The sequence below is a fragment of the Pleurodeles waltl genome, chromosome 1_1, assembly GCF_031143425.1.
Source record: "Pleurodeles waltl isolate 20211129_DDA chromosome 1_1, aPleWal1.hap1.20221129, whole genome shotgun sequence".
In the NCBI taxonomy this organism is placed as follows: domain Eukaryota; kingdom Metazoa; phylum Chordata; class Amphibia; order Caudata; family Salamandridae; genus Pleurodeles; species Pleurodeles waltl.
The window spans coordinates 898269819-898293988 of NC_090436.1; the positions used below are offsets into that span (position 1 = coordinate 898269819).

The 24170-nt window shown below is 45.7% G+C and overlaps 1 protein-coding gene across 2 annotated transcripts in view; it reads right to left on the bottom strand.

Annotated features, from left to right (window-relative positions):
- The window catches only part of VPS13A (vacuolar protein sorting 13 homolog A), a 1844906-nt gene that overhangs the window by 260895 nt on the left and 1559841 nt on the right, over positions 1 to 24170 (bottom strand). For both annotated transcript variants that reach the window (XM_069230089.1, XM_069230094.1), the window contains exon 68: positions 9478 to 9592. In XM_069230089.1, the coding sequence (XP_069086190.1) occupies positions 9478 to 9592 (115 nt within the window). The remainder of the gene's footprint in view (positions 1 to 9477; positions 9593 to 24170) is intronic.

Consider the following 24170-nt stretch of genomic DNA (forward strand, 5'->3'; position numbering starts at 1 on the left):
ACGAGGCACTAATATGTGGCCCAGCTATTGGTCCAAGCAAGGGGCGCAGGAGCAGGGGCCACCACGGGGGCAAATTAATTAGTACTAAATGCACCTCATGCAACTACAGGGCCTGCAGCATCAGGCGTAGCACAACCACAAAAAATAACTGAAAGCAGAAGCAGGGGTGACACTTAATCCCTTAAAGAGCAACAGGAGCCCACTAAGGACCCTTCCACAGTGGGGGCTCACTGCAACCAAACAGGACAGGCTGATCCTACAGCAGCCTGCAGGGGTTGGGGGTGTGGGGGAAGGTGATACGCAAAGCATGGCAACTCAGTCAACGAATACATGAGGCCATTACCAGCTGACCGCCTATAATTGCATGTAAAACAGGCCTAGCAAGTTTAATCCTCATAGCAGAGGAAAAAAGTATACAGCGCAAAGAGTTCATCAATATATTCTCCTTGTTTGAGGCCAGACCCATGGGTCTTTACTTGGCCGCAAAGAATAAGAACAAGGAAGATAAAGAGGAGATGCCCAAGCCAAGAATCGAAAGGTCCACTGACAACTGGATTCACGCATTTTGAACATGACTTGTGTATTTGTTGGAAGGTTCCCCCAGAGCACAGCTGTGCTTTTTCTATACGAGAAAAAGTGACCAAGGCTCAGTGTAAATACCAGGAAGAAGCATGGCTATGGAATGATGAAGTGGTTATGGCCAAGATGCAGGTATGGCCCATAACTGACTTAAGTCACCATAATGCCACAGGCTTAATGCACAACATGGTAGCAGCCCGCAAAGGAGTGAACACACAGCAGCATACATTTCAAGTCTATAAGGCAAGAAAAGGCAAGAGTGGTTGCAGCAGGGCAGCAGAAGCAAATCTTACTCGGGAGGGAGGACTGCCATGTACCAAGCAGCATCTTGCTGGAAGTTTGAGAAGGATGTCTAAGTGGGGCCACAAATGCGAATTCAGACACACCTGCAGCAAAAAGAGGTGACATCATCCGGCCAGTTGGTGCAAGAAAGGAAGAGAAGGCAGGAAGAAAAAGGAGTCCACCAAAAAGCAATAGTGAGGGTGCGCTACCTGAGGGCAGAGAAAATGAGCGAGATGAGGGCTAGCACCGATCCCTATACGTATTATGCAGCTCACACTATTACTCAACAACTATCACAAACAGAATGATGCACAGCTGCTGGCAAGAGGCTTTAGTGAAGGTTTCCCTGTTTTATACAGTGGTCCCTAGACAGGGAACTTCAGCTGAAACCTTAAGTCGGTTAAGGAGAATATGAAGGATGCAAGGTGTAAGGTAGCCAAATAACTCCTTCTAGGTCATGTGACAGGCCCTTCTGAACACCTGCCCTTGGAGAACTTTGTGGTTGCTCCCCTCAGGGTGGTCCTCAAAAAGCAAAATGGGTCAGTTTAGAGTTATCCACCAACTGTTATATTAGTAGAGTTAGTCAATGAACGATGGGTTGTTCCAAGAACTATGGTCAGTGTCTGTGTCACGCTGGATGAAGCGGTGGTTAGGCTGAGGGATGCCGGAAGAGGGGCACTCATGGTCAAAGCAGACACTGAATCCTCCCGGTGCACTAGGATAGTTATCATTTGCTAGGTTTCCAGATGGACAGCCTTTTCTACTACAACAGATACCTCCCCAGGGGCTGTGTAATATCTTGTGTGTACTTCGAAGCTTTCAGAAACTTTCTGGAGTAGGTGCTGGGGATTGATGCTAAGGAAAGGGGCATCTGCACTACCTTGATGACTTCCTTTTTATAGGAGACCCAGGCTCGACACAGTGCACCACACTCCTCGACCAGTTTATGGCTTTTGCAGGGAAGCTGGGGTATTATTGGCACAAAAGACTGAAGGCCCATCAACTTGTTTGACCTTCTTAGATACAGAGCTGGACTCAGTAGAAGGTGTATGTTGGCTGCCAGCACCAAAAATAGCCGATCAACGGCAAATGACTGAGGACCTCCTGGGCAAAAAGAAAGTGGCCTTACACGAGATGCAGCAGCTGCTGCACAAACCTAACTTTGCGGGCTGGGTTATTTTAGCAGGGAGAACATTTGCCAAATGCCACTCATGGCCGACAAAGGGCCTCAGCAAAAAGCACCATAGTATGAGGCTAACGAGCGGGATGAAACAGTATCTTTGACTTTGGCTATCGTTTCTCACCATTTTAATGAGATGCTAGTGTAGAGGGAGCCCTGGGTAACAAAAAAAAAACTTGAGCTCTTCACTGACGCTGCAGGTGGTGAAAGGTTTAGAGCCATCTTGGGCTCAGCCTGGTGTGCAGTGTGTGAGAAAAGGCCTCTTTGGTCATGGTTAGCCCCCACTTTTCTCCTGGTATCTGATGTAGTCTCAAAGTTGTTAGTGCCTAGGGCCCCCGCTAACAAGGTTCCCTGGGCCCGATCTCTTTCCCTAAAACTGTTGTGATGCATTAACACAATTGGCAACACCTTTACCTGCCACTAAATGTCCCTAGTAGATGGTACTTAGGTACCTGGGGCATGGGGTCATAAGGGAAGGCCTCTGAGGGTAGCAGCACATTTTATGCCACCCTCTAAGACCATGCGTCCAGAAGCACCCAGCACTGCTATTGTTCTGCTGCAATCCTAAATTGCAAACTTGAAATTGCACACAGCCTGTGTGCCCTGCCCACCACACACTGCATGCAATATAGGTTAGTTATCGCTCTGGCAGGCCCTTCAGTCCTAAGGCAGGGTACGCTATAATGTAGGTGCGGGCAGAGCTAGATGAGCAATATGACCCCCACAGTGCCCTTACCAAACCTGGGGCATAATAAGTGAACAGAGTAGCCATTTTAAATGCATGTGGTGAACACTAGTCAGAACGAGTTTTCCCAGCTACACAATGGCTACTCTGAACCCTGGGTTGTTTGATATCAAACAGCTCAGAATGATAAATCCAATCTGGTACCAGCATTGGATTATTCTAAAATGTACCCAGGGGTCACCTCAGAGGTGCCCCCTGCAAATTCTAACTACCCTGGCATGGTTGCTGGCTGGTCACAACCAGCCTGCCACCACCAGACAAGATTCTGGAACCCTGGGGTGAGCGATCCTGCTCTGGGGGTGCCAGAACAAAGCCCTTCCTGGGGAGAAGTGCTATCTCACCTCCCCCCAGGAATGTGCACTGCCCTGCTAGAGAGCTTCAAAGGGCTTACCGCCCTTGAAACTCTACCCCTTAAGCCTGCTGCTAGCAGCAGATGGCTGCCCTTGTTGCAAAACCCTACTTTGGAAGGGAGCACCGGTGAGAAAACACACAAAGAACAGGACGAGTGGTCAGCCCCAGCTTTCATCACTCCTAAGGTGTTGCATGCAAGATGGACCCCTCCATTTCATTTTCCTCCATCTTGCATGGGAGGAAATAGCCTATCAGGTGTAGGGAAGTGACCTCTGCCCACAGGAAGTGGTAATTTAGTGGGTGTGGCCACCATAAGGTAGATGACCCATTGGTCACTACTAGGTACCCCCCTAAACGCCCACTAAATCCAGTATTTAGTGGGCACCCCTAGACCACAGATTCAGATTCTCAGGACAAAAGAATACCAGGAATAAAGAAGACCCAAGACTCGAGAACTGCAGTCCTGCTGCACCAAGAAAATGGTGCTAAACCCTGCCTGCTGCACCCAGGACTCAAGTATGACAGCTGAGGGACTGCTTGGACCTTAGATGGACTCTACAAACCCCCAGAGGACCTCCATACTTCGAAAATCGCCTAAGGTCTCCCTCCAGAGTGTATGTATCACTCTCCTGCAACAAAGATTAAAGACCCAGTGAAGGCCACTTCACTGACTGGCCGCTGACCAAGGAACCAGATACCGCAACCGGACCAAACTCCACCCGGCAGACCGTGAGGACAAACCCTGCACGTTTGGTGGCACCATTGCCCCAGATAGAGGTCACCTAACGTTGGACACCTGGAAGCACTCCGAAACTACCACCACATATAGTAAGTGCTGGGTGCACTTTCAAAGTGACCTACCTCCTGCTTCCAAGGGCACCTTTGCGCACAGCTCCTGGCTCACCGATTTGCTCTGCACTCTACCGCCCTGTGCCCTGCATCAAAGGTCCCGCACCCCTTGTGTTCTCAACACTCCTAGGGGACCCATCCGGACTTACCTTTAAGTTCATCTGTGCAGTGTTTTTCCAAGTGGTCCCCCGCAGTGGCCTGGCACCAGCTCCAAAGACTTTCTGCAGCTGCACCACCCAAACTTCTCCTGCTGGACCATTGTGCCCACCGACGACCTCGACATACCTGCAAAAGGAGACATTGGTAAGCGCTTTGTATGGTTTTATGTGCATTTTTAAAATATTTCCCCATTGATTCCTATGTTGCGTAATTGCACACAAAAAGACTATCTATGCTAAACTTTAAAAATTCATAATTTTGTCTAAAATTAAAATTTTAGACAAATCTGAAGTATTTTTGTAAATTGGTCTTGAGGTTTTCTTTTGAGTGTGTATTCTCATTTGTTGATACGGCGAGTACAACAGATGCTTTGCACTTCTCCAAGATTAGCCTAACTGCTTGACCAAGCTACCATAAAAATATGAGCATTAGGTGGTCTAGTTTTTACCTCTGTAAACAAACGCGTGGTTGCTGGGGCCCAGTACCCAATATGTGCGTGGTCTTGCACACTACATAGAGGGACAGCCTCCTACAAAGCATGGTGGCCGGCCTTGAGGCACTAGAGCGACCTGACAAAAAACATAACACTGCCAGAGCTCTTTCCGATTGTGGTGGCATTCTCAATCTGGAAAGGTAAGTTAGCTAATAAACAAGCAACACTCGGGTCAGATAATCACACCGTAGTGCAGTTGATAAACCTGGGAAAAGCAAATTGCCCTAAAGTTTTAGATCTACTATATGGCATTTAGTGGGTTGCCAGTTGAGCGCGAACATAACCATATGAGCGAGGCATGTGTGAGGTTGCGCTAAGTCAGTCACTGATGCCCTCTCTAGTTTGCAGTGAACAGGGTTTCAGCAACTGGTATCACGACTGTAAAAGGAGATGACACTGTTTCCCTCAAGGCTATGGGACACAGTAGACTGGACCTAACCTTCTTGGTTGTCAAAGAACTCGTGCCCAAAACCACCACCGCATATAGTAAGTGCTGGGTGCACTTTCAGATGGTCACGGATTGTGGGGACATGCGGGGGAGCTGGCGATCGAGAAGATGGAGACATTTATACAGTTGGCATTCAAGAACAAAAACAAAAAAAAGTCCTGAGTCCTAAGTGTGGTTGCTTATTTTTCAAAATAACGTACAGGAAAAGATCCAACCAACTCCTTCTACTGCTGCGCAGCCATGTGCAGGTGGGGGTTAGGATGCAAGGCAGAGGCAATGACATAAGGAAGCCTATTGCTGTAATTGAAATAGCCATACTCTTGCTAAATATATATCTCATTCCACTGACCTTGGACTCCAGCAATATCTGTAACATCCATTCTTCTGGCGACAAGGATGGGATACACTTTGCTTGTGGTGTTTCCTTTTCAAGATGGTTTGTGAAACACCTGAAAGTAAACATACCTGCTTCTTGTGGCCAGAGCTAGCAGTGCACCACACTGCCCGAACACTAGATGCACTACTCATCTTTTTGAATAGACACCTAAATCGAACACAGGTTGCCTACCCTTCAACAAAAGAAAAGGACTAGTCCTTGGAACTGAGTTTGGTAAAGACCACTCCCTTACAGTCAAAATAAAAGATTTGTGTGTAGATATGGCTAAATGGGCACTATTTTTAAGGTTAACGGTTGAACTGTTCTACTTGGTCATTACTTTCGGGGTCATACAAACCAGCAGTAATGTGAGATATTACATGTGCCAATCAGATTCATTCATTTCTCACGACCACAGCTGTACAGCATTGCCAGTAACTAAAGTCGCTATACAACCTTCCAAGCTAAAACACCTCCATTAAAAAAAAAGTGATGACAGAGGCTGTGATGTTCTCAACAAATTAAGTTTGAGGTCATTTTAATTGGTCATCTCTAAGCACGGAACAGAGTGTACTGAACAGTCCAACTACGTTGAAACCTAGGTTTTATCATAGGTTCTGAGTCAGTTTGACAGTTTGCATTGGTTGGATAAGACTCATACAGGTTTCACAGTCTCTAATAAAATGCTCTGTCTCAGAGTTCATATGGGGCCACCAAAAATGTGATCTAACCAGATTCTTTAAAGAACACATCCCTATATGACTACGATGACTGACTAAGTATCAAAAAGTGAATACCATCTGGAGGAATGCACTTATTCTTTCAAAAAAACAAATTATTGACACAAATTTCCTCAGAAACTTGGTACTAAGGGTGTAATGGGACCTGCTAGGTTTTGATTGGAGGCCAACCTTCATTGACAAATTTCCTAACTAACTAGAGAATGGTATCCTTCAAATCTTCTATGCAATGGCAAACAAAGATGGCACCCAGAAGCACAGGAAGGTTTGGAAAGTCAGTTTGATGAAGGAGATTCTCTTGAGTGATGACGAAGAGCACGCCCACTCTGAACCGGCCCCAATCAGTCCACCAACTACCAGTCACAGTGGGAGAGGCTTGAGGTGATCTGCCATAGGTCTGATGGAGGAATGATGCATAGATGTTGCTTCGCACATGTGAAGAACAATGGATACAGAGGCCTAACAACAGTGGCAACCGGAGGAAAGTGCTGATATAGTTTTTCTCATGCCAAAGGTGTGCCCGATTTACGTTCATGGTGGCTAAAGAACAGAATTTTGGTTAGCAACACAAGGTACTGCATTGTGCATTGTCAACTCCCCGGTGATTTCAGATAGAGTGAATTCCTATCAGATGAAATCTAAAATGAGGTATAACTTAAAGCATTTGTTTCAGCCTCATTATTTCAATCTAGAGGAAACTGTGAAATCAAAATTCCAGGACACCTTGAGAAGGGATATCCCAAATATACCAAAACAATGAAAATTGTTAAAATTAACAAACGAAGTGTCATTTCCCAAGATGAAAATTGTTGTTGCATGAAATGACTGGCAAGAATTACGAGAAACAGTGATGCAAGTGGGACTTTTAGGAACAGTAAACCAGTGTCTGATGGCTATTTAATGCATGCTGTGAATGATACCTTCTTCTCTGATAATGAAGTGAGATCTGTACCATCTCATCCCAGGGCAAACTGCTATGATATGCCTAGCCAGTTCGAAATGATTGTTGAATCTCAAATTGTTGAAGATTGATGCTTCTATTGCCCAATGTATAAGATCATCTGTCAGGATTAGAATTCCTTCTTGGAGGATTGTTCAGGATTAACCTTACTCCAATTTACCAAATTATGTTGTTTAAAGGGGAAGATGTGTTATATATTCCCATTCTGTATTTAAATCGATATACCTTAGTATATTTCTTACCCTACCGAGTCCTTTTCCTGCTTCTCATTTTCTCACCCTTCTTTCCTCTCTCTGTGGTTTATTCAAATAACTTTGGGGTGATAAAGGTTTGGAGGGGAGACAGTTGGATGGGGCTCTTGTTGCTGTACGTTGAACAGCCATATCCTTGCTGAATAAACCCCAATCCACTAATCTTTGGCACCAGCATTATATGTAACAAAGGGACTATAATGTGGGCCTGGAATCACATCTTGTTGCATCTTATCGGATTCACATTTCTTTCTCCCAATGGTACAACAGGCAACTCTGCAACCTAGGACCTTAAATGATGGATGCACAAAAAGTTATGTTTGCACTTTGCTTAGCATGTCTTATTTTAGGAGAAGATATGCTATGGATTAGCATGCTCTGTGATTAAAGTGGCATGTATGGCATGCATAAGTCAAACTCTCAAATACCCAAGTACACAACTGAATTTTGAGAAACGTAATTTGTCTTGCTTTACTACTGTTGTTCACTTATAAAAAGGCATTATGGACACAATGAAGAGGGCTATTTCTTCATTCTTTATTGATAACTAAAAAGTAACATGACAGTTGTGGGTGCTGTGATAAATATGCTTGTAATAACCAATAACTATACAATTAACTATTAACTTATAAATGCTGACCTAAATTACCTAAACATAGTTTTTTTATATAACCTATACCTTCCTTTAAAATGATTACTTTACTGTTACCATTTCTAAGAAATGGCTGTGTGGAGAATCTAGCAGTTCCACATTTGAAATATATGGTCACTATAAACAAATAATAACATTAATAAATAAAAAAAACATGCAGTGTTTCCTTAGTCAGTCTGCCTCTGTTAAAACTACCACCAGAAACTATGCACTACAATAAACAAATATTTACAAAAAGGTCATCTATGGACAAACAGAACAAGCTGCAGATCTCCCTATTGAATCTGTCGCTCGAGGGGCCTTGTTTATGATGCACATTCTTGCATTTGATGTCAGACAGGCGTGAAGCTTCAAGTCAGACAATGAAGCTCCCACTTGACAGGAATAAAAGGGGTGATTTTACCACTTGTCTCATTACAAAGAGTACTTATCACAATGAGAACATGGATGGCAAACATATCAATAGAGGCTAGTTAGATGTACAAAATAATCCCTGAGGTTTAAGCGTGTTCAAAGGTAAAACTGAAGCCTTTTCTCACTATTTAAATTATCATCTGAGGTACACCACTGGGAACAGAACACGAGAAATGATGCTGAGCTAATAACCACCAAAAGTCAATTTATATCTCCAAGACACAGAATACAAGTTTCATAACTTCAAACCATATTTACACAGGTATTCTAATCTCACAAAAGAGGTGACAGACAAAGAACCTACTTCAGCTAAGGAGCACAGATAATTGTTCAATAAAAGTCTGGACTATGTGACCAGCAAGGTCTAAACATCACACTGACACATGGTAAAAAGATCTGTAAGAGGTCTGACCAATATATAGTCTGCATCTTCTGTAGATTTAGCAAAAATTAACCAGAACAGTTATTAAAACTCTAAAAAAACGTACATTAAAATCCCTGGTTCAATCAGCTAAATGTTGAAGAAGTTATTAAGCAAAAGAACATACGCTTACATTATGTAACACTGGAATTCTGAAAAGAGGTCTTATCATGGAAGTGATCTAATGCCCGATAAACATTTAAATCAATTTTCAAGTGCGATAAAAACATTAAAACGGTTAACACATTGCACATTTCAACAGATCATTACAGAAAGAGGTGGGCACACTTAGAAACCGTAGAGGTCACATTATCAAAGACTCCTGCATCAAAATTCAGCTAACTTCCCATCTATTCATAGCACATCACCATTTTGATCCTTTTGAACAATAATCAGCATTTTTCACATCTTCTTCCAAAGTGCTACTGTAGTTTTGTAATATACTTATGAAAAATATTCTATAGTACGTTATTAACTAACTAAACAAGCTAGCTAGTTGTTTTAAAAACATACCCTTATTATAAAGCTTTGACCATAATATATTTGTAATAAACCATACGATTCTCTTAATTTTACCTGTAACATCTGACTTCCAGAGCCCTCCCTCAGTCTGTAAGGTCTGATGACACCATCTTCATGAATAAATCGTGGTGGGCGCAAACTTTGCACTTCATCAGAACTATCTGTAGCCCTAAAAGCAGAAAAATACAGCCAATGCAATACGTTTAACAAATGTAAATTAAACAAAATAATGTTTCACTGAAGTGTGTGTGTTTTATATACATTTTTCACCTCTTACATGTGTCACAAAGCAGGAGTATATCGCCGGATGACAAATTTACGGTTCAATAATTACATAAAAAGTAAAAATAAAAAAGTATTCTAGAAAGGCCAGGTGGACAATGTGGGTCTTCACCTGTTTCTAAACATATTGGGGTCTTTGGCTGTAATACAGTAACAAGACGCAGTGACCTGCGACAGGCCATGTCCATCCTTATCAATTGCACCTGAAACACATCGGGACAATGCAACATATTACAAATATAAATGTGCTGTCAAAAATGCAGGTGGCTGCACTGGGAAAGTGCGGAAATAAAAGATAGAGAGGGAGTTATACAGTGCTTAATTTGTAAATAAAAAAATGCCAGTGCCCAAAGCTCTCCTATGAAACACACGGATTGTGTAATTAAAAGGGTGAGCACGGAATACGGAGGCAGCGTAATCCTAAAACCATTTTAAGCTCTTTAACCCATTTACAGCCATTCCCTGCCCCTTCAGCTCACTCTCGCAGCTTTCTGCTTTGTCCCTTTGTGACACTTTTTCGTTTTTCTCTTCCTCCGTCTTTCCCATGTGTGTCTTTTGCTCAGTGAATGCTTGACGCAGAAAAATACGTTCTGGCCCACAAAATTAAGCGCAGGTGCCCCGCACCGGAAACCACCTGCACAGATTAAGCACTGGAGTTATAAATCCCCTTAGCTGATCACTGAAACTGGATGTTCTCATTTTGAGAGGGGGAGGCTGGGATCCCTCTGAAGAAGGAGCACAGTGTGTGACCATACCAGGCTATGATGGAATGCCTGGAGATTGGTGTGAGGGTCCATTGGGACTGACATGTCTTGTTGCCGAAGGCACTCTGCGGGTTGAGGGCTGTATTAACTATGCTCCACTTTACAGTCTGTGTGTCGCCTAAGACGTCAGCAATTCGTACGGTAGCAGCGCAATGACAAAGGGATAGTATTTTTTTTAAGTAGCCATGGTTTTAGGGTTAGATCTGCTCTGCTAACAGATCTCTCGCTAAACCCTTAACCCATTCAGCAAACACCTACCATTTGCAGGAATAGGCAGCCTGAATCCGAAGCCGGCTGTAGGAAAGTGCCCCTTTTTGACAAGGCCACCCATCCCTTTGTGCCCTAGTACCAATGCTTTTTGACAGAAAGTCCCTGCTATCCAGCCCCCGTGCTCTTTCCCTTAAAACATGGTAAATGTCTAATTGTAACCCAATTGGAAAGGACTTTAGCGCCCCTGCAAGTCCCTAGCAAATGGTAGCCCTGGTACCTAGGGTATGGGTACTAAAGAAGGTACCTAAGGGCTACAGCATGTATTATGCCACCCTAAAGGGCCAACTCTGGAACACATGCAGACCTCCACTGCAGAACGCCTGAGACGGTGCAGGCCATTTTGAAAACACAACACTACACACATCATGTGTGCAATGCACATTCCCCCTGCCTTTAATATACGCAAGTCACCCCTACAGCAGGCTTGTAGAGCCCCAAGGCAGGGTGCATTATATTACATGTGAGGGCACATCTGCATGAGCAGGTATGCCCCTGTCATGTCTAGTTCCATTACTAGATATTGCAAGTTATCAGGCAGCCATCTTACAGATATGTACCTGGCACTGGTCATTACTAGTTACTCAGCTGGATGATGGTTACACTAAAAGTAATGGTGTTTGGTATCAAACGCCTCATATTAATAAATCCATGCCAGTATCAGATTTATTATGACATGCACCCAGAAGGCACCTTAGAGGTTCCCCCTAAAAACCAACTAGTCCCATAGTGTGATGGCTGACTGGTATCGACCAGCATGTCACCAAATACGAGTATCTGACCCCCTGCAGGTGAGGGCCTGCATTCTTAGAGGCCAGAAACAATGCCGGCTTAGGGGGAAGGTGATCACACCACCTCCAGCAGGATGGCTAGTGCGTTTAGCATATCAAGACCAGATGCTTCAAAGCCTCTGCAGCCCTTGATATACGGGGCTGACTTCCCCCCAGACCTGGGGCATGCCAACCCATGCCCAGAGGCCCATTTGGCACCAGAGCAGGAGGGAAATTAGTTATTCAGGAGGCGTGTCTCACCTCTAGGCTAGTCACACATGCAAGGTGGGCTACCTGAACTGGACACTGGAGGAAGGGTTCCACCTTCTTGTTTTTGGTAGAACTAGGAACTCTGGGTCAGGAATATAACCAATTCCAACTGGAAGTGGCCACCTAGTGGTAAGGAGCTCATTGGCTACTACTCTACACTCCGCTAAACACCCCTAGATTCAGTATTCAGGGACCCCCCTGACACCAGGAAAGCAGATTTGTATGCTTGGAAACAGAAGAAGGACCAAGAAGAGCCAGCAATGCAAGAACTGTGGACCAGCACCTAAATTGGCACCAAACCATGCCTGGTTGCTGCTCTCTCAACAATTAGAAGAAACATCTCATCCTACTCTGACCAGCCTCCCCAAACCCTTGGAGGTCTGTCCAGCTCTTCACCAACCAAGCAGTATCTCCCTTAAGATGGAGGAGCCTCGGTTCACCATTTTGCTGACCATCATGTTCACTGAGGGAGCAACTCGCCAGGAGGAGGACATCGAGAGTCCATGAGTTCAGCCCCATTGCTTCACCAAGTCTCGAGATGCTGACCCTTCCCTGAATCTCCCTGCACCAATACCTGGGGTACCGGAGCCCCTGCATGCACCAAGGCATGTTTTGTATCCAGTCCGGACACCACCAATGCCAAACACCAACCTACTGACGAGGGACATCCGGATCTTCAAGGTCATCATGGAGGGGGACCCTGCAGTCTTGTTTTCTCTCCCTTTTCAGGTCATTGAGAATCAAGTGAGAGCCTCTGACTTGAGCGACCCACCAGACAAAAAAACCTCTGTACCCGAGCCCCCAGCCTGTGACCACATAAACTGACTGTAACTTTGTGCCCCAGAGACCCTCAAGAGCTGAGCCCCACTGTGGGTTTTGTTGGACTAGTCCCCCAGTCCCCAATTGCAGTCCTTTTTTTTTTTTGCAGGTATTTCTCCAATGACTTTACTGCGTAGCCCCCGAGGCTACCAATGCAACCAGCCCCTCTGTACTCTGACAGCCCAGTGAAGGTAAAACTCTTGGACCTTGGCCCCTAAGCCCCTTAAGTCCAGGAGAAGAATACTGAAAAATGTTTGCAAGTATTTCAATGCAGTGTGTTTCTCCTATAAGATAACATTACCACTTTCCAGGCTCATGTCTCAAATCTAAAAGCTGTGATTTTCTAATGTTTTACCTGGAAAAAGCTACAGCGTCTGAAGTACTTACCCAATATTGATGATCTTGATTTCAAAATATATATTACAATATTGTGTTATTTTTCTAAAATGGTCTCAGATTTCTTTTTTGAGTGTGTGTCTCATTTATTGACTGTGTGTGTGTAGAACAAATGCTCAAAACTCCCCTCGGATAAGCCTAAGCTGCTCAAACACACTACCATAATTCAAGCACTTGGGATTATTAAAGCAAGCCTCTGTAAACCAATAAGGGTCTATAGACTTTTTCCATAGTGTCCCCCAACACTGGCACTCCAAATAAAAAGCCAGCTTTCTACATCAGTCTGCCACTAAGTCAACAAAGTAAATTCACGAGGAAGATGGTAATCAGATTAAGTTACCTCCCAAGAGCCAAGCAAAATGACTGAGCCCTGAGAGCGAGACAAAACAAATGTCCCCTTTTCTGAGATAGAAGCTTGTCCCTCAGAGAAAAGCAGACTTATACCAGGAAGTCCTGCTGGAATGAGTGGGCAAAATGACGGATTTGATTGGTGGCTAATCCCTGCTAAAGGTGTGCATCCGGACAGCTATCCAGTGTTTACCTTGTAAAAACAAAAAAAATACATACATATACATATATATATATATATATATACATATATATATATATATATATATACATATACATATTTATATATAAGTGCCAAGGACCTCTTCAGGAGGCCACTGCAGCTTGCACCACCATTGCCATTCCAGCGCTGCCAATGACAGTACCAACAGAACTACTAATCCAAGCACGCAACTTCGGCTTCATACTAGACTTATCGCTCACCATGACCCAGCAAGTCAACGCCATCTCATCCTCCTGTTTCAACACTCTTCGCATGCTTCGCAAGACCTTCGGATGGATCCCCATCGAAATCAGAAGAACGGTCACCCACACCCTCGTCAGCGGGAGACTGGACTACGGCAACGCACTCTACGCGGGAACGACGGCCAAGCTCCAGAGGAAACTTCAACATATTCAGAACGCCTCCGCACGCCTCATCCTCAACGTCCCACGCCACAAACATCTCAGCCCACCTCAGACCCCTACAATGGCTCCCCGTCAACAAGAGGATCACCTTCAAACTCCTCATCCACGCTCACAAGGCTCTCCATGACGCAGGCTCTGCCTACCTCAATGAGCGTATCAGCTTCCACGTACCCACCCGCCAGCTCCGCCAACCTCACCATCACCACCGTCCCCCGCATCCATCGTACCACAGGCGGCAGATCCTTCACCCACCTCATTGCCAAAACCTGGAACTCCCTCCCTGTCAACCTACGTGTGACCCAGGACTTCACGACCTTCAGGAAATGACTCAAAACCTGGCTATTCGAGCAGTAACAACCCCCCCAGCGCCTGGAGACCGTAACGGGTGAGTAGCGCGCTTAACAAGTGATTGATTGATTAACTAACCAACACACATCTACAAGTGTGGCAACACAGACTATTCTAGACCCTAAAGCTATAAGAATGGTGTGGGCAGCAGGTAGTAGTAATTTTAATGTATATTGAATAAATAAAAAACTGCTGTTATGTTCATCTGTAAATTAGACAAACAGCACTATCATGAGGCAGACCGTCATTAGTTCTGGTGCCTAGCACCAGAAACCTTCAGCTGATTTTAACCACTGCAGATATCCAACTCCAGAACACCCCATGCTGTAGGCACCAGTCTTGGGTCTGGTGGAACTGGCCAGGAGGTCGTCAGGAGGCTTCTTTCTGGCCACGACACAGCGTATTATTATGCAGAGGATGTTTGCCTAAACAAGGTTTGCTTCTGAACTGCTTTCCTTTTCTTGGCATCAGCAAAGCCAACAAAAGGGTGGTCATCCACCAAGTGATCCATAGTTTCTTCGAAGTGAAAGCTAAGGGCTATTAGTGTGTCCAACCCGAGAAACCAACCAGAGAGGGGTGTATCAAGATGAAGAAAGCACAGAAAGTGATAGACTGTTAAAAATGGAAAGAAGACACCACTTTCAGCAGAAATTAAGTGACAGTTCACCCCATTAATTTGTCCAGAAAGAAGGTAGAATTGTACTAACAGCATTGTGGCTCAGACAAGGTGCGCAGAAATAATTGCAATGTAGAATATTGCCCTAATGGTGAGCCAGCTAAGTCAGCAACTGTGGATAGGCTCGAAGGACATGCACATCAAAAACATGAGGAAAAAATTAAGGTCCCATTGATATAAAATAAATGATGCAGGAGGAACATACATGTAAGCCTTTTTAAGAAACACATTACAGCCGAAGGCTGGTCAGGCAAATGTAGAAATTCCAAAATACCCTACTGATAACCTTTAAGCAGAGATTAAACAAAATAGCATTATATCAGAAGGTTTGGCCTGCAGGGATCAACTGAACAGCCTCCACACAAGGCCATGAATTTGGCCAAGGATATGATTAAACAGATATTGTCAAATGGTGCCTAGCCGCAAAAATAACATGCACTTCTTTAGCAAACAGATTAAATCCACTCAGACAGTGCAGCACAATTTCCACACATGCAGGTGTAGCTTGTGGAGATTCAGGTGAAGGACCCTACCGAGATGACGTCTGCTGAGCTCGTCTGAACCTGCATTCTGCTAGCCGACTACGGGATTGGTTGTTTGAGAGAACCCTTGGAGGCTGCAATGCTTCCTGACACACAACCCACTCTGATCCGCTTGTTGAAATGAAAAAGGCTGTTAGATTGTCCATCAAGATCTGAACCAGGTTCCCTTGGATGGACGGGAGGAAGGCTTTGAATCAAACTGCAAAAGACTGAGAAGGCTGATATGGTGTCATTACTTTATCCAGAGTAGCTGAAAGGCTACTGAGCTCCACCTCCTCATAAGTGAATGCCACAACCCAGAGATGATACCTCCATCATTACTGTCATCTCCTTATGGGGTAGGAGAAATAGCCTGCCCGAAAGTCATATGGGTGCCCAACAGCCTCCAGTTAAGGTGCAGAGTTAATCTCTTTGGAGATACTGATGTTCCTCAAGAGGCATATCCTGTGCTGTGCCCACTCCAGGTCAAAGTTACAGCAGGTAGGGGGGACCATAAGAATGCACAAATCCCGTAAGAGAAACAGCAGCACGCCTGAAACATTGAGAGCATAACCCCAATGTCCTAGACTTGTTGTGGGGATGGAAACACCTTGAATGCAGACACATCCAGGAAAGCCCCTATGAAGGGATACCTCTAAGCAGGCTGTAGGTGGGATTTCCGCTCAATGATGGAAAAACCCAGAGATGACAGAAGGGTGACAATTTTCTGCAGGGGTACTCATTGGACTGCACAAGACCGTCTTCAACAGCAAGTCGTCGAGGTCCAGGAAAACGTATCCCAGATGTGCAAAGATGCACTGCAACCACCTTTGTAAACATTTGAGGAGCTGAGTTGAGGTCGAAGGGCAAGATGGTAAACTTAGAGTGTTCCCACCCTAACATGAACTAAAAGCAGTGTCGTTGGGACTGAAGTATGGGTGTATGAAAGTACATGTCCTACAAGTTCAAGGACACCATCCAGTCCCCTGGACCTAAGATGGAAAGAATCTGTGCCAAAGTCAAGATTTTTAACTTGCCCTTCTAAAGGAAGGCATTCAGAAGGCTGAGCAAACATAAGTGGAACAGGAGGGGGAACTGATGTAAAAGGGAAGGTGTAACCATGCTGAACAACTCACTGGTCTGAGTACACTGCAACCCAGCCAGGCAAAAACACATCTTCACCCATTCCAGCCATGAGAGGGGAAATCAAAATAGCTTGGCTGCAGCAGCAACAGCAAGTGAAGAAAAGGAAGAATTATATCCTTACTGATGGTCACAGCCTTCGTTACCAACATGTCCTCTTGAGTCAGGAAAAGGCTGTGCAGACTTTTACACATGTTGTGAGGTCTCCCTCTAGTAATAGGTGAGACCCCATGAGTATCTCCCAAACTTCTGGTGAAACTAACATAGATCAGACAGCAGCCCCAACCAGCAGGCTTTAGCACAGCTGTCTTTGCAGTGCTCTCATACACAGTCAATCTTTTCACCAAAAAGCTTTGAAAAATCTAACAATTAACTTACCTTGGTAACACTTACTCTTGCATATACTCTAACTGCAGAGTCCTGATCTTTTGAATATTTCCCAGGTGTTAGACTGGATCTGGAAACTTTTTAAGCAGTATCCCCGAGTGTTGGGTGGGGGCATCGTGTGGCATACCATGTAGGCGCCACTCATAATGTGCATCATTGTCAAGGCATGTTCCAAATGAAGTTTGAAGGTTTTGAGTCCTTCCTTGAGGTAGGGGCAGAGTATCCGAATGTGACAGGTTTCCCAAGGGCTACAGCCCAATGGGACTACGGTGCGGCCAGGGCCGAAGTGGCACTAACTGGAAGTCGGAGAGCACAATAGGTTGCACTTTTGTTCGGTGTCAGCTTGATCTAATCTGTGTGGGTCTTGGCGCCAGGTTCGGAGTGGGAGGCAAAGCTATTTTGGATCCTGTAGTGGGTCCCAAAGGTGCAGAGGAAGTACCTGTGAGTGGAGTTCCAGGTGGAGGTCCTTGAGGTTTGCTTCTCTGAAGTTTGAGAGCGCGGCAAGTGGTAGGGACCTGATTGGACTTTTTATGCTTTATCTTCCACTTGCTCACAGAATTGGACTGCAACAATGATGTGCTGCAGGAAAAACTTTGGATGGGAGCAAGAACAGGATCTTCCTTTCGTTTTTAACAAGTCACGGCATGGAGCCTTTTGGTGTTTGCCGACGTAAAGCTTCACCTCAAGCTCCTGTATAGCCTTGGGATTCATGAAAACACAGTCATTGCAGGTGCTTGAGTCATGTTTCGACCCCAGACACCACAGACAAACCTGATGGGGTGGGCGGTCTGTGATAGACATTTGCATGCAACTTCCCTACAAGGCTTGAACCCTGTGGTCTTGGGAGATGACGGTTTCCTTGCACACTTGATTTTTTTTTTAAAGAATTTTATTTTTAAAAAAATGTCTTGTGAAGAGAGTACGGGTAGCTCTGGATCCACATCTGGTGGTGCAGAAAGAATGGGACTGACGTCAGCACGTGTTTAGCGGTGCATTTATGTGGTTACGTACGTCACTTGTGGAGCAGAATGACACCAGCATGGAGCTGCACTATGCCAATCAATCAGTGTGCAGATATACTTCTTTAAAAGTTTCCTTTTCGGACACCTGGGGAATGGTTAAAGGTGAAGAATGTGAGGTATAAGTATTTATGAGAAAACCTGCATATCCATTAGGGATTCTTGCATGTCCCTAGAAAACTCTGCAATGAACATACAGGCAAAACCCCTGATCACAACACTGGTGCCTATGGAGCAACGTACAGTCCACTGTGTCCAGACTGGCTCTCACAATTTCTTAGTCTTATCCTGTCCATCCTGAATTGTCTGAGCAAATGTATTCCTGATTTCGTTAGTAATGGCCAGGAAGATCTCTTTAGCCGTAATCCACAAAGCATGGATATAGAGTCGTAACAGGCAAAGAGCATTCAGAGATTTCAAAACCAAACTGGTGGAGGAAAATATTTTTCGCCAATGTGCTTCCCCTGTCTGGTGATGCAGTAGGAAATGGGTTGGGATTAACTTTGCTGGTGGAAGTCTGAACCATAAACGTTTTAGGAATCAGGTGCTGGGTCAGAAAAGCTGGGTCCCCAGGAGCAGGTCTACGATGTCTAGCTACTGAAAGACTTGTTAGGTATCAGAAGCAATTTAGACTAGGTTACTATCATTATTTTTGTTACAGCTTTGTTAAAAAGCACCAGGGGCTCCCATGTTGCTGGCCAAGGTCGCAAACTTTCTATCAGCAAATGTGCCTTGGTCACTGTCATAAGTAGTTGTAGGTCCAGCAATTCTATTATGCGGACCACTACCTCAAAAAGGCACTCTAATCTGAGGGGGAGTACAGCTCTGCCTCAGAGAGGTATCCAGCCATTTTCTAAATCTAAATTACAGGCTAGCATCAGTATAGGGAGGGAGTTATCTGCCTAACCATTGCCATTCTTCTCATACAAGACATTTTGTAAATCTTCAACAACGTCCAAATATGATCATAACAAGGCATTCAGCCTCCTGTAGTACTGGCATCGAACAGGAGGCTAGAGTCTTCCACAGCTGAGGTCTGTGTCTTGGTAATCTTGTAACCTGGTAGATATCCGAAAAAGGGGTTGGGCTTTGGAGTACAGGCCACAGGAGTTGAGGCTGGCACACTAGATTGGGTACAACTGACAATGCCTTCAGCGTAGCAGGGGAGGCATGGGCTAGTGTGAATGGGGTCGGGTGGAGGCCCAACTGATTTATTGGGTACTGGGAAAGGCCCACCACCGGAATTCCAGCTGAGGACTCCTGCATTTCCATGACACTCTACAATATTCCAGACGGCACTGGCATCATTTGGGAAAGTTGCAGCTTTGACTCCCAAGAGTCCTTTGTCTGTTGCAGAATCGGTGACAGCTTGGGGAACTCGGGGCATCCTGTGATTAGCCTCAGGGCAGTTAGACAATGTCAGAAAGCAGTCTTTCAAGTTTGGAAAACCATGTTCTCTACAGAGCAGGAGTGCGCTAGTGAAGTCTGAACACAGAGAGAGGGGTTTCACCATCTCGGGAGTGGGCAGAATAGTGCATCCTGGGATAGTCAGATGCCACACGCCACTGGAACTGGTCAACAGGTGGGAGGGATCAAAATGGCTTCTTACCTGTAATAGAAGTTTTGCAGCTAGAAGAATTTTCTGGGTTCACATGCTGTGCATTATTTCACCATCTAGTGGCTGGGTCTGGAATATTTCCCTTGTGGCCATCGTCCTTTTTCTCTTTCTTTTTTTTTTGTTGGTCATTGGTGGGTCCACCATTTGGTGCTTTGTCCAGCCTCTTGTGATGTCATACGCCCTCTCCTTTTGCTGTTTTCGTGGTTGCCATCTTCAAATTATTTTTTTTAGCTGATTTTTGTTTTTTTCTTCTTTCCCATCTTCTTGGGGAGGTGGGTGGGTGGCTTGTGAACCCAGAAAATTCTTCAAGCTGCAAAACTAATATTACAGGTAAGGACCATTTTGTCTTGCACCATTAATCATTTCTGGATTCACATGCTGTGCATTGATGTTATTGCAGTTGTATCCTTCATTGTGGTGCTCGGGTTGAAAATGGGCTTGAAATTGTAAACATATGTTTTAAAATCTTTTGTCCCACCTGCGCTTCCTTGTTCATTTGAATATCTATACAATAATATTTTGAGAAGAACAAGTTACTTACCTTCGGTAACAAATGAACTGGTAGAGACATTCTAGTTGGAGACACCTGGGGGAAATTCTAGGGTAAGGAATCTGCAAATAGAAGTCTCTATCAGACAGTATGAATTGATGCTCAAGTGAATGGCATTCAGATGTCCTGAATTGGAATATTTGCAAAAATTGCAATAGTTGATCCTTTCTTTCTTGTAGAATGTGCCTGTGGGCGGGCTAGTTAGTTGTACTCCAGTATTTGCATGACAAAATTAGTTTGAGAAATTCATTTGACAATAGTTCCTTTTGTCGCTGCTTTGCTTCTGCTGTTGTTCGTAAATAAAATAAAAAAAGCTAATACAACTTTCTTACTGCCTCTGTTCTTTTAATATAATACATGATTGTTCTTCTTGTATCACACGTGTGTAATTCATTCTCCACTTTGTTTTTTGGTTCTTGGAAAAAACTGGATATTTGAATCCATTGATTTATATGAAATTTAGAAATTACTTTTGGAAGAAAATGGGGATCTGTTCTTAAGACCACTCTGTCTTTGTGTATTTTTAGATATGGTTCTTGTACTGTAAGTACCTGTACTTCATTTAGTATGCCAAGAGACTTCATAACCACTAAAAAGACAGTTGTATATGTGAGCATTTTCAAAGAAGCCTTACGTAAAGGTTCAAAAGGATTAGTCATGATCTGTGTTAACACTAGATTTAGGTTCCATGCTGGTATTGGCACCTGTCTTGGCGGTGCTATTTTCTTTGCTTTGTTGCTTTATGACTGGGGATGTAAAAAAGCTTTTCCCCATACAACCTCAAGCACATGCTACAATTGCAGCTAAATGTACCCTTATTGAGGTATGTCAGGTTGCAATCTAAGAGATGTGCGAGGTATTTTAGCACGGTTACCTCCAACACGATCTGATGAAACGCTCCTAATTTTCTGCACCAATTTGTGTATATTTTTCCATTTTGCTTTGTAACACCTTCTGGTTGTTAATCTTCTTCCTTATCTTGATACTGTCATTATCTTTCCAGGTAGGATCAGATGCCCAAATTCGAAGTCTTCAGGGGCCAGGCTGCTAGATTCAAGGAATATGGTAAGGATGGAGCACCTTGCACAGATATCAGATCCTGTCTTTTGGGAAGTTTTACAATGTTTCCTTGAAATATTTGCATTAGCTCTGAGTACCAAGTTTGCCTTGGCTATTGTGGTGCAATCAAAATTATTTTTACTTTGTTTTGTTTGCATTCTGTGTAATAGAGGAATTGGAGGAAAAGCGTATACAAATTTCCCTGACCAATTTATTAACAGGGCATTCCCCAGGGACCAGTGGTATGGGTGCTGGATAAGAAGTCTGGGCATTTCCCATTTGTGTATGTTGAAAATAGATCTATATCTGATAGATTTCTAGTTGCAGATTCCTTACCTTAGAATTTCCTGCAGGAGTCAGTCTCGATTTGGAGATTTGTCTCAAGCAGGATGTAGCAAAGTATCCTCTTTTTGGCATGGTTATCCCCACTTTTTGCCTGTTGTCAGTATGTTTTGGCTATGTTCACTGGGGTCCTGCTAACCAGACCCCCCAGTGACTGTGCTCTCTCCCTTTAAACTTGGTTGCTTGGACCACAAACACCCCACATTGGGCACACTGGTGCCCTCTTATAAGTCCCTAGTATACAACACTCAGGTACCCAGGGCACTGGGGCACCAGGAGTTCCCCATGGGCTGCAGCATGTATTATGCCACCCATGGGAAGCCATGTAAAATGTGTCTGGAGGCCCACCATTGCTGCCTGCGTGAAAAGGTGCATGCACCCTTTCCCCTTCAGGTCACTACACTAGGGGGGTCATTCTGACCTTGGCGGTCCATGACCGCCATGGCGGAGTGCGGCGGAAGCACCGCCAACAGGCTGGCGGTGCTTCCTGGGCGATTCTGACCGCGGCGGTAAAGCCGCGGTCGGAAAAGGGGAGCTGTCAGTTTCCCGCTGGCCCAGGGAACCCGCCATGGCGGCGCTGCTTGCAGCACCGCCATAGGGGTTCCGACCCCCTTCCCGCCAGCCTGTTTCTGGCGGTGTCCACCGCCAGAACCAGGATGGCGGGAACGGGTGCCGTGGGGCCCCTGTGGGCCCCTGCACTGCCCATGCCACTGGCATGGGCAGTGCAGGGGCCCCCAAACAGGGCCCCACAAAGATTTTCACTGTCTGCTGTGCAGACAGTGAAAATCGCAACGGGTGCCACTGCACCCGTCGCACCCCTTCAACTCCGCCGGCTCCATTCCGAGCCGGCTTCATTGTTGAAGGGGCTGTCCCGCTGGGCCAGCCGGTGGTCTTCTGGCGGTCGCCCGCCGGCCCAGCGGGAAAGCCGGAATGGCCGCTGCGGTCTTTTGACCGCGGAGCGGTGTTTCGGCGGGAACCGCTTGGCGGGCGGCGACCGCCGACCGCCTAGGTTACTATAAGTCCCCCCCATGGTAGGCCCTCCTAGCCCAGAGGGCAGGGAGCAGGCACCTCTGTTTGAGGGCGCCTCTGCATGAGCAGAGGTGTTCCCACCAACTCCAGCTCCATTCTCCTGGACTTCTTGAGTTCGGGGACGACATTTTATGCAGGTACTGGACATAGGTCACTAGCTATGTCCAGCTACATAATAGTAGCTCAGAACCTGGGCATGTTTGGAATCAAACATGTCGGAATCATACCCCAAAACTCTTGTCAGTATGATTCCATGCACTTTTAGGGCTCCTTAGAGGACACCCAGCATTGCTCTTACCAGCTCTCTGGGGTTTGCTGGGCAGCCTAAGCTGGTGCCACCCCTCAAACGGATTTCTGCCCTCCTGCTGCTTTGCCTGCTCAAGCCCATGAAGGCAGAACAAAGGATTTCCTTCGGGAGAGGGGGTAACACCCTCTTCCTTTGGAAATAGCTGTTACATGGCTTGGGAGGGGTAGCCTCCCCAAGCCACTGATATGCTTTGAAGGGCACATTTCGTGCCCTCCTTGCATAAACCACTCTGCACTGGTACAGGGACCTCCAGTCCCTACTCTGGTGCAAAACTGAACAATGGAAAGGGGAGTAACCACTCCCCTGTCCATCACAACCCCAGGGGTGGTGCCCAGAGCTCCTCCATATGGCCCCTTGATTCTTTCATCTTGAATCAAAGGTGTCTAGTGGCCTCTGGGGGCATCTGAGTGGCCAGGTCAGGCTGGTGACATCACAGCCCCCTCCTGATAGGTGGTCACCTGGCTAGGTGACCAATCCTCCTTCCAGGAATAATTATGGTCTCCCTTTTGGGTGGGACCTCAGATTCGACATGCAAGACTCCAGCAGGAATCCTCTGCAACGTTTACTTCGACTTCTGGACACTGGAACCGCAACTGGACTCCACAGGAACCTACAATCTGCAACTACAGTGACGACTCTCATCTGCAATATTGTTTCTCCGGCTACTTCCAGCAACTGTAACATTTCCCAGGCCGTACATCCCGAGGGCAGTAAGTCTCCAGCCTGCACAAGAAGCAAGAAGGAATCTCCCTTGGAGTGAAGGAGTCACTTCCCTGCATCCACAGGCACCTACTGCAATGACGACCAACCGCGTGGATCTCCTTCCATCCTGAGCTACCTGGACCCTGCATCACAGGTGGTGGTCTGGAGGGGTCCCCTTGGTCCTCTCTGCCAGCTGTCCAACTTTGGTGAAGGTAGACCCTTGCCTTCCCACGTGGGACAGTACTCCAGTGCACTGTGTCCCTTGCAGCTACCAAGGCTTGTGGGCATCTCCTCCAAGGGATCTTCAGGCTCCATGTAGCCCCAGCCCTCTTCCCTGTAACGCACAGACCTCTGCATGTTTCTCTGTGACGTGGGACCTCTCTTCAGGTGTGCTGCGTGGGCCTGTCCGTGACTCACGGCCTCCTTGCCAGTAGGTCTTCTGTGGGGGCTGCCTCTTCTTCCTCAGAGTCTCTGCACTGCTGCCTGGGACTCTCCCCATGGGT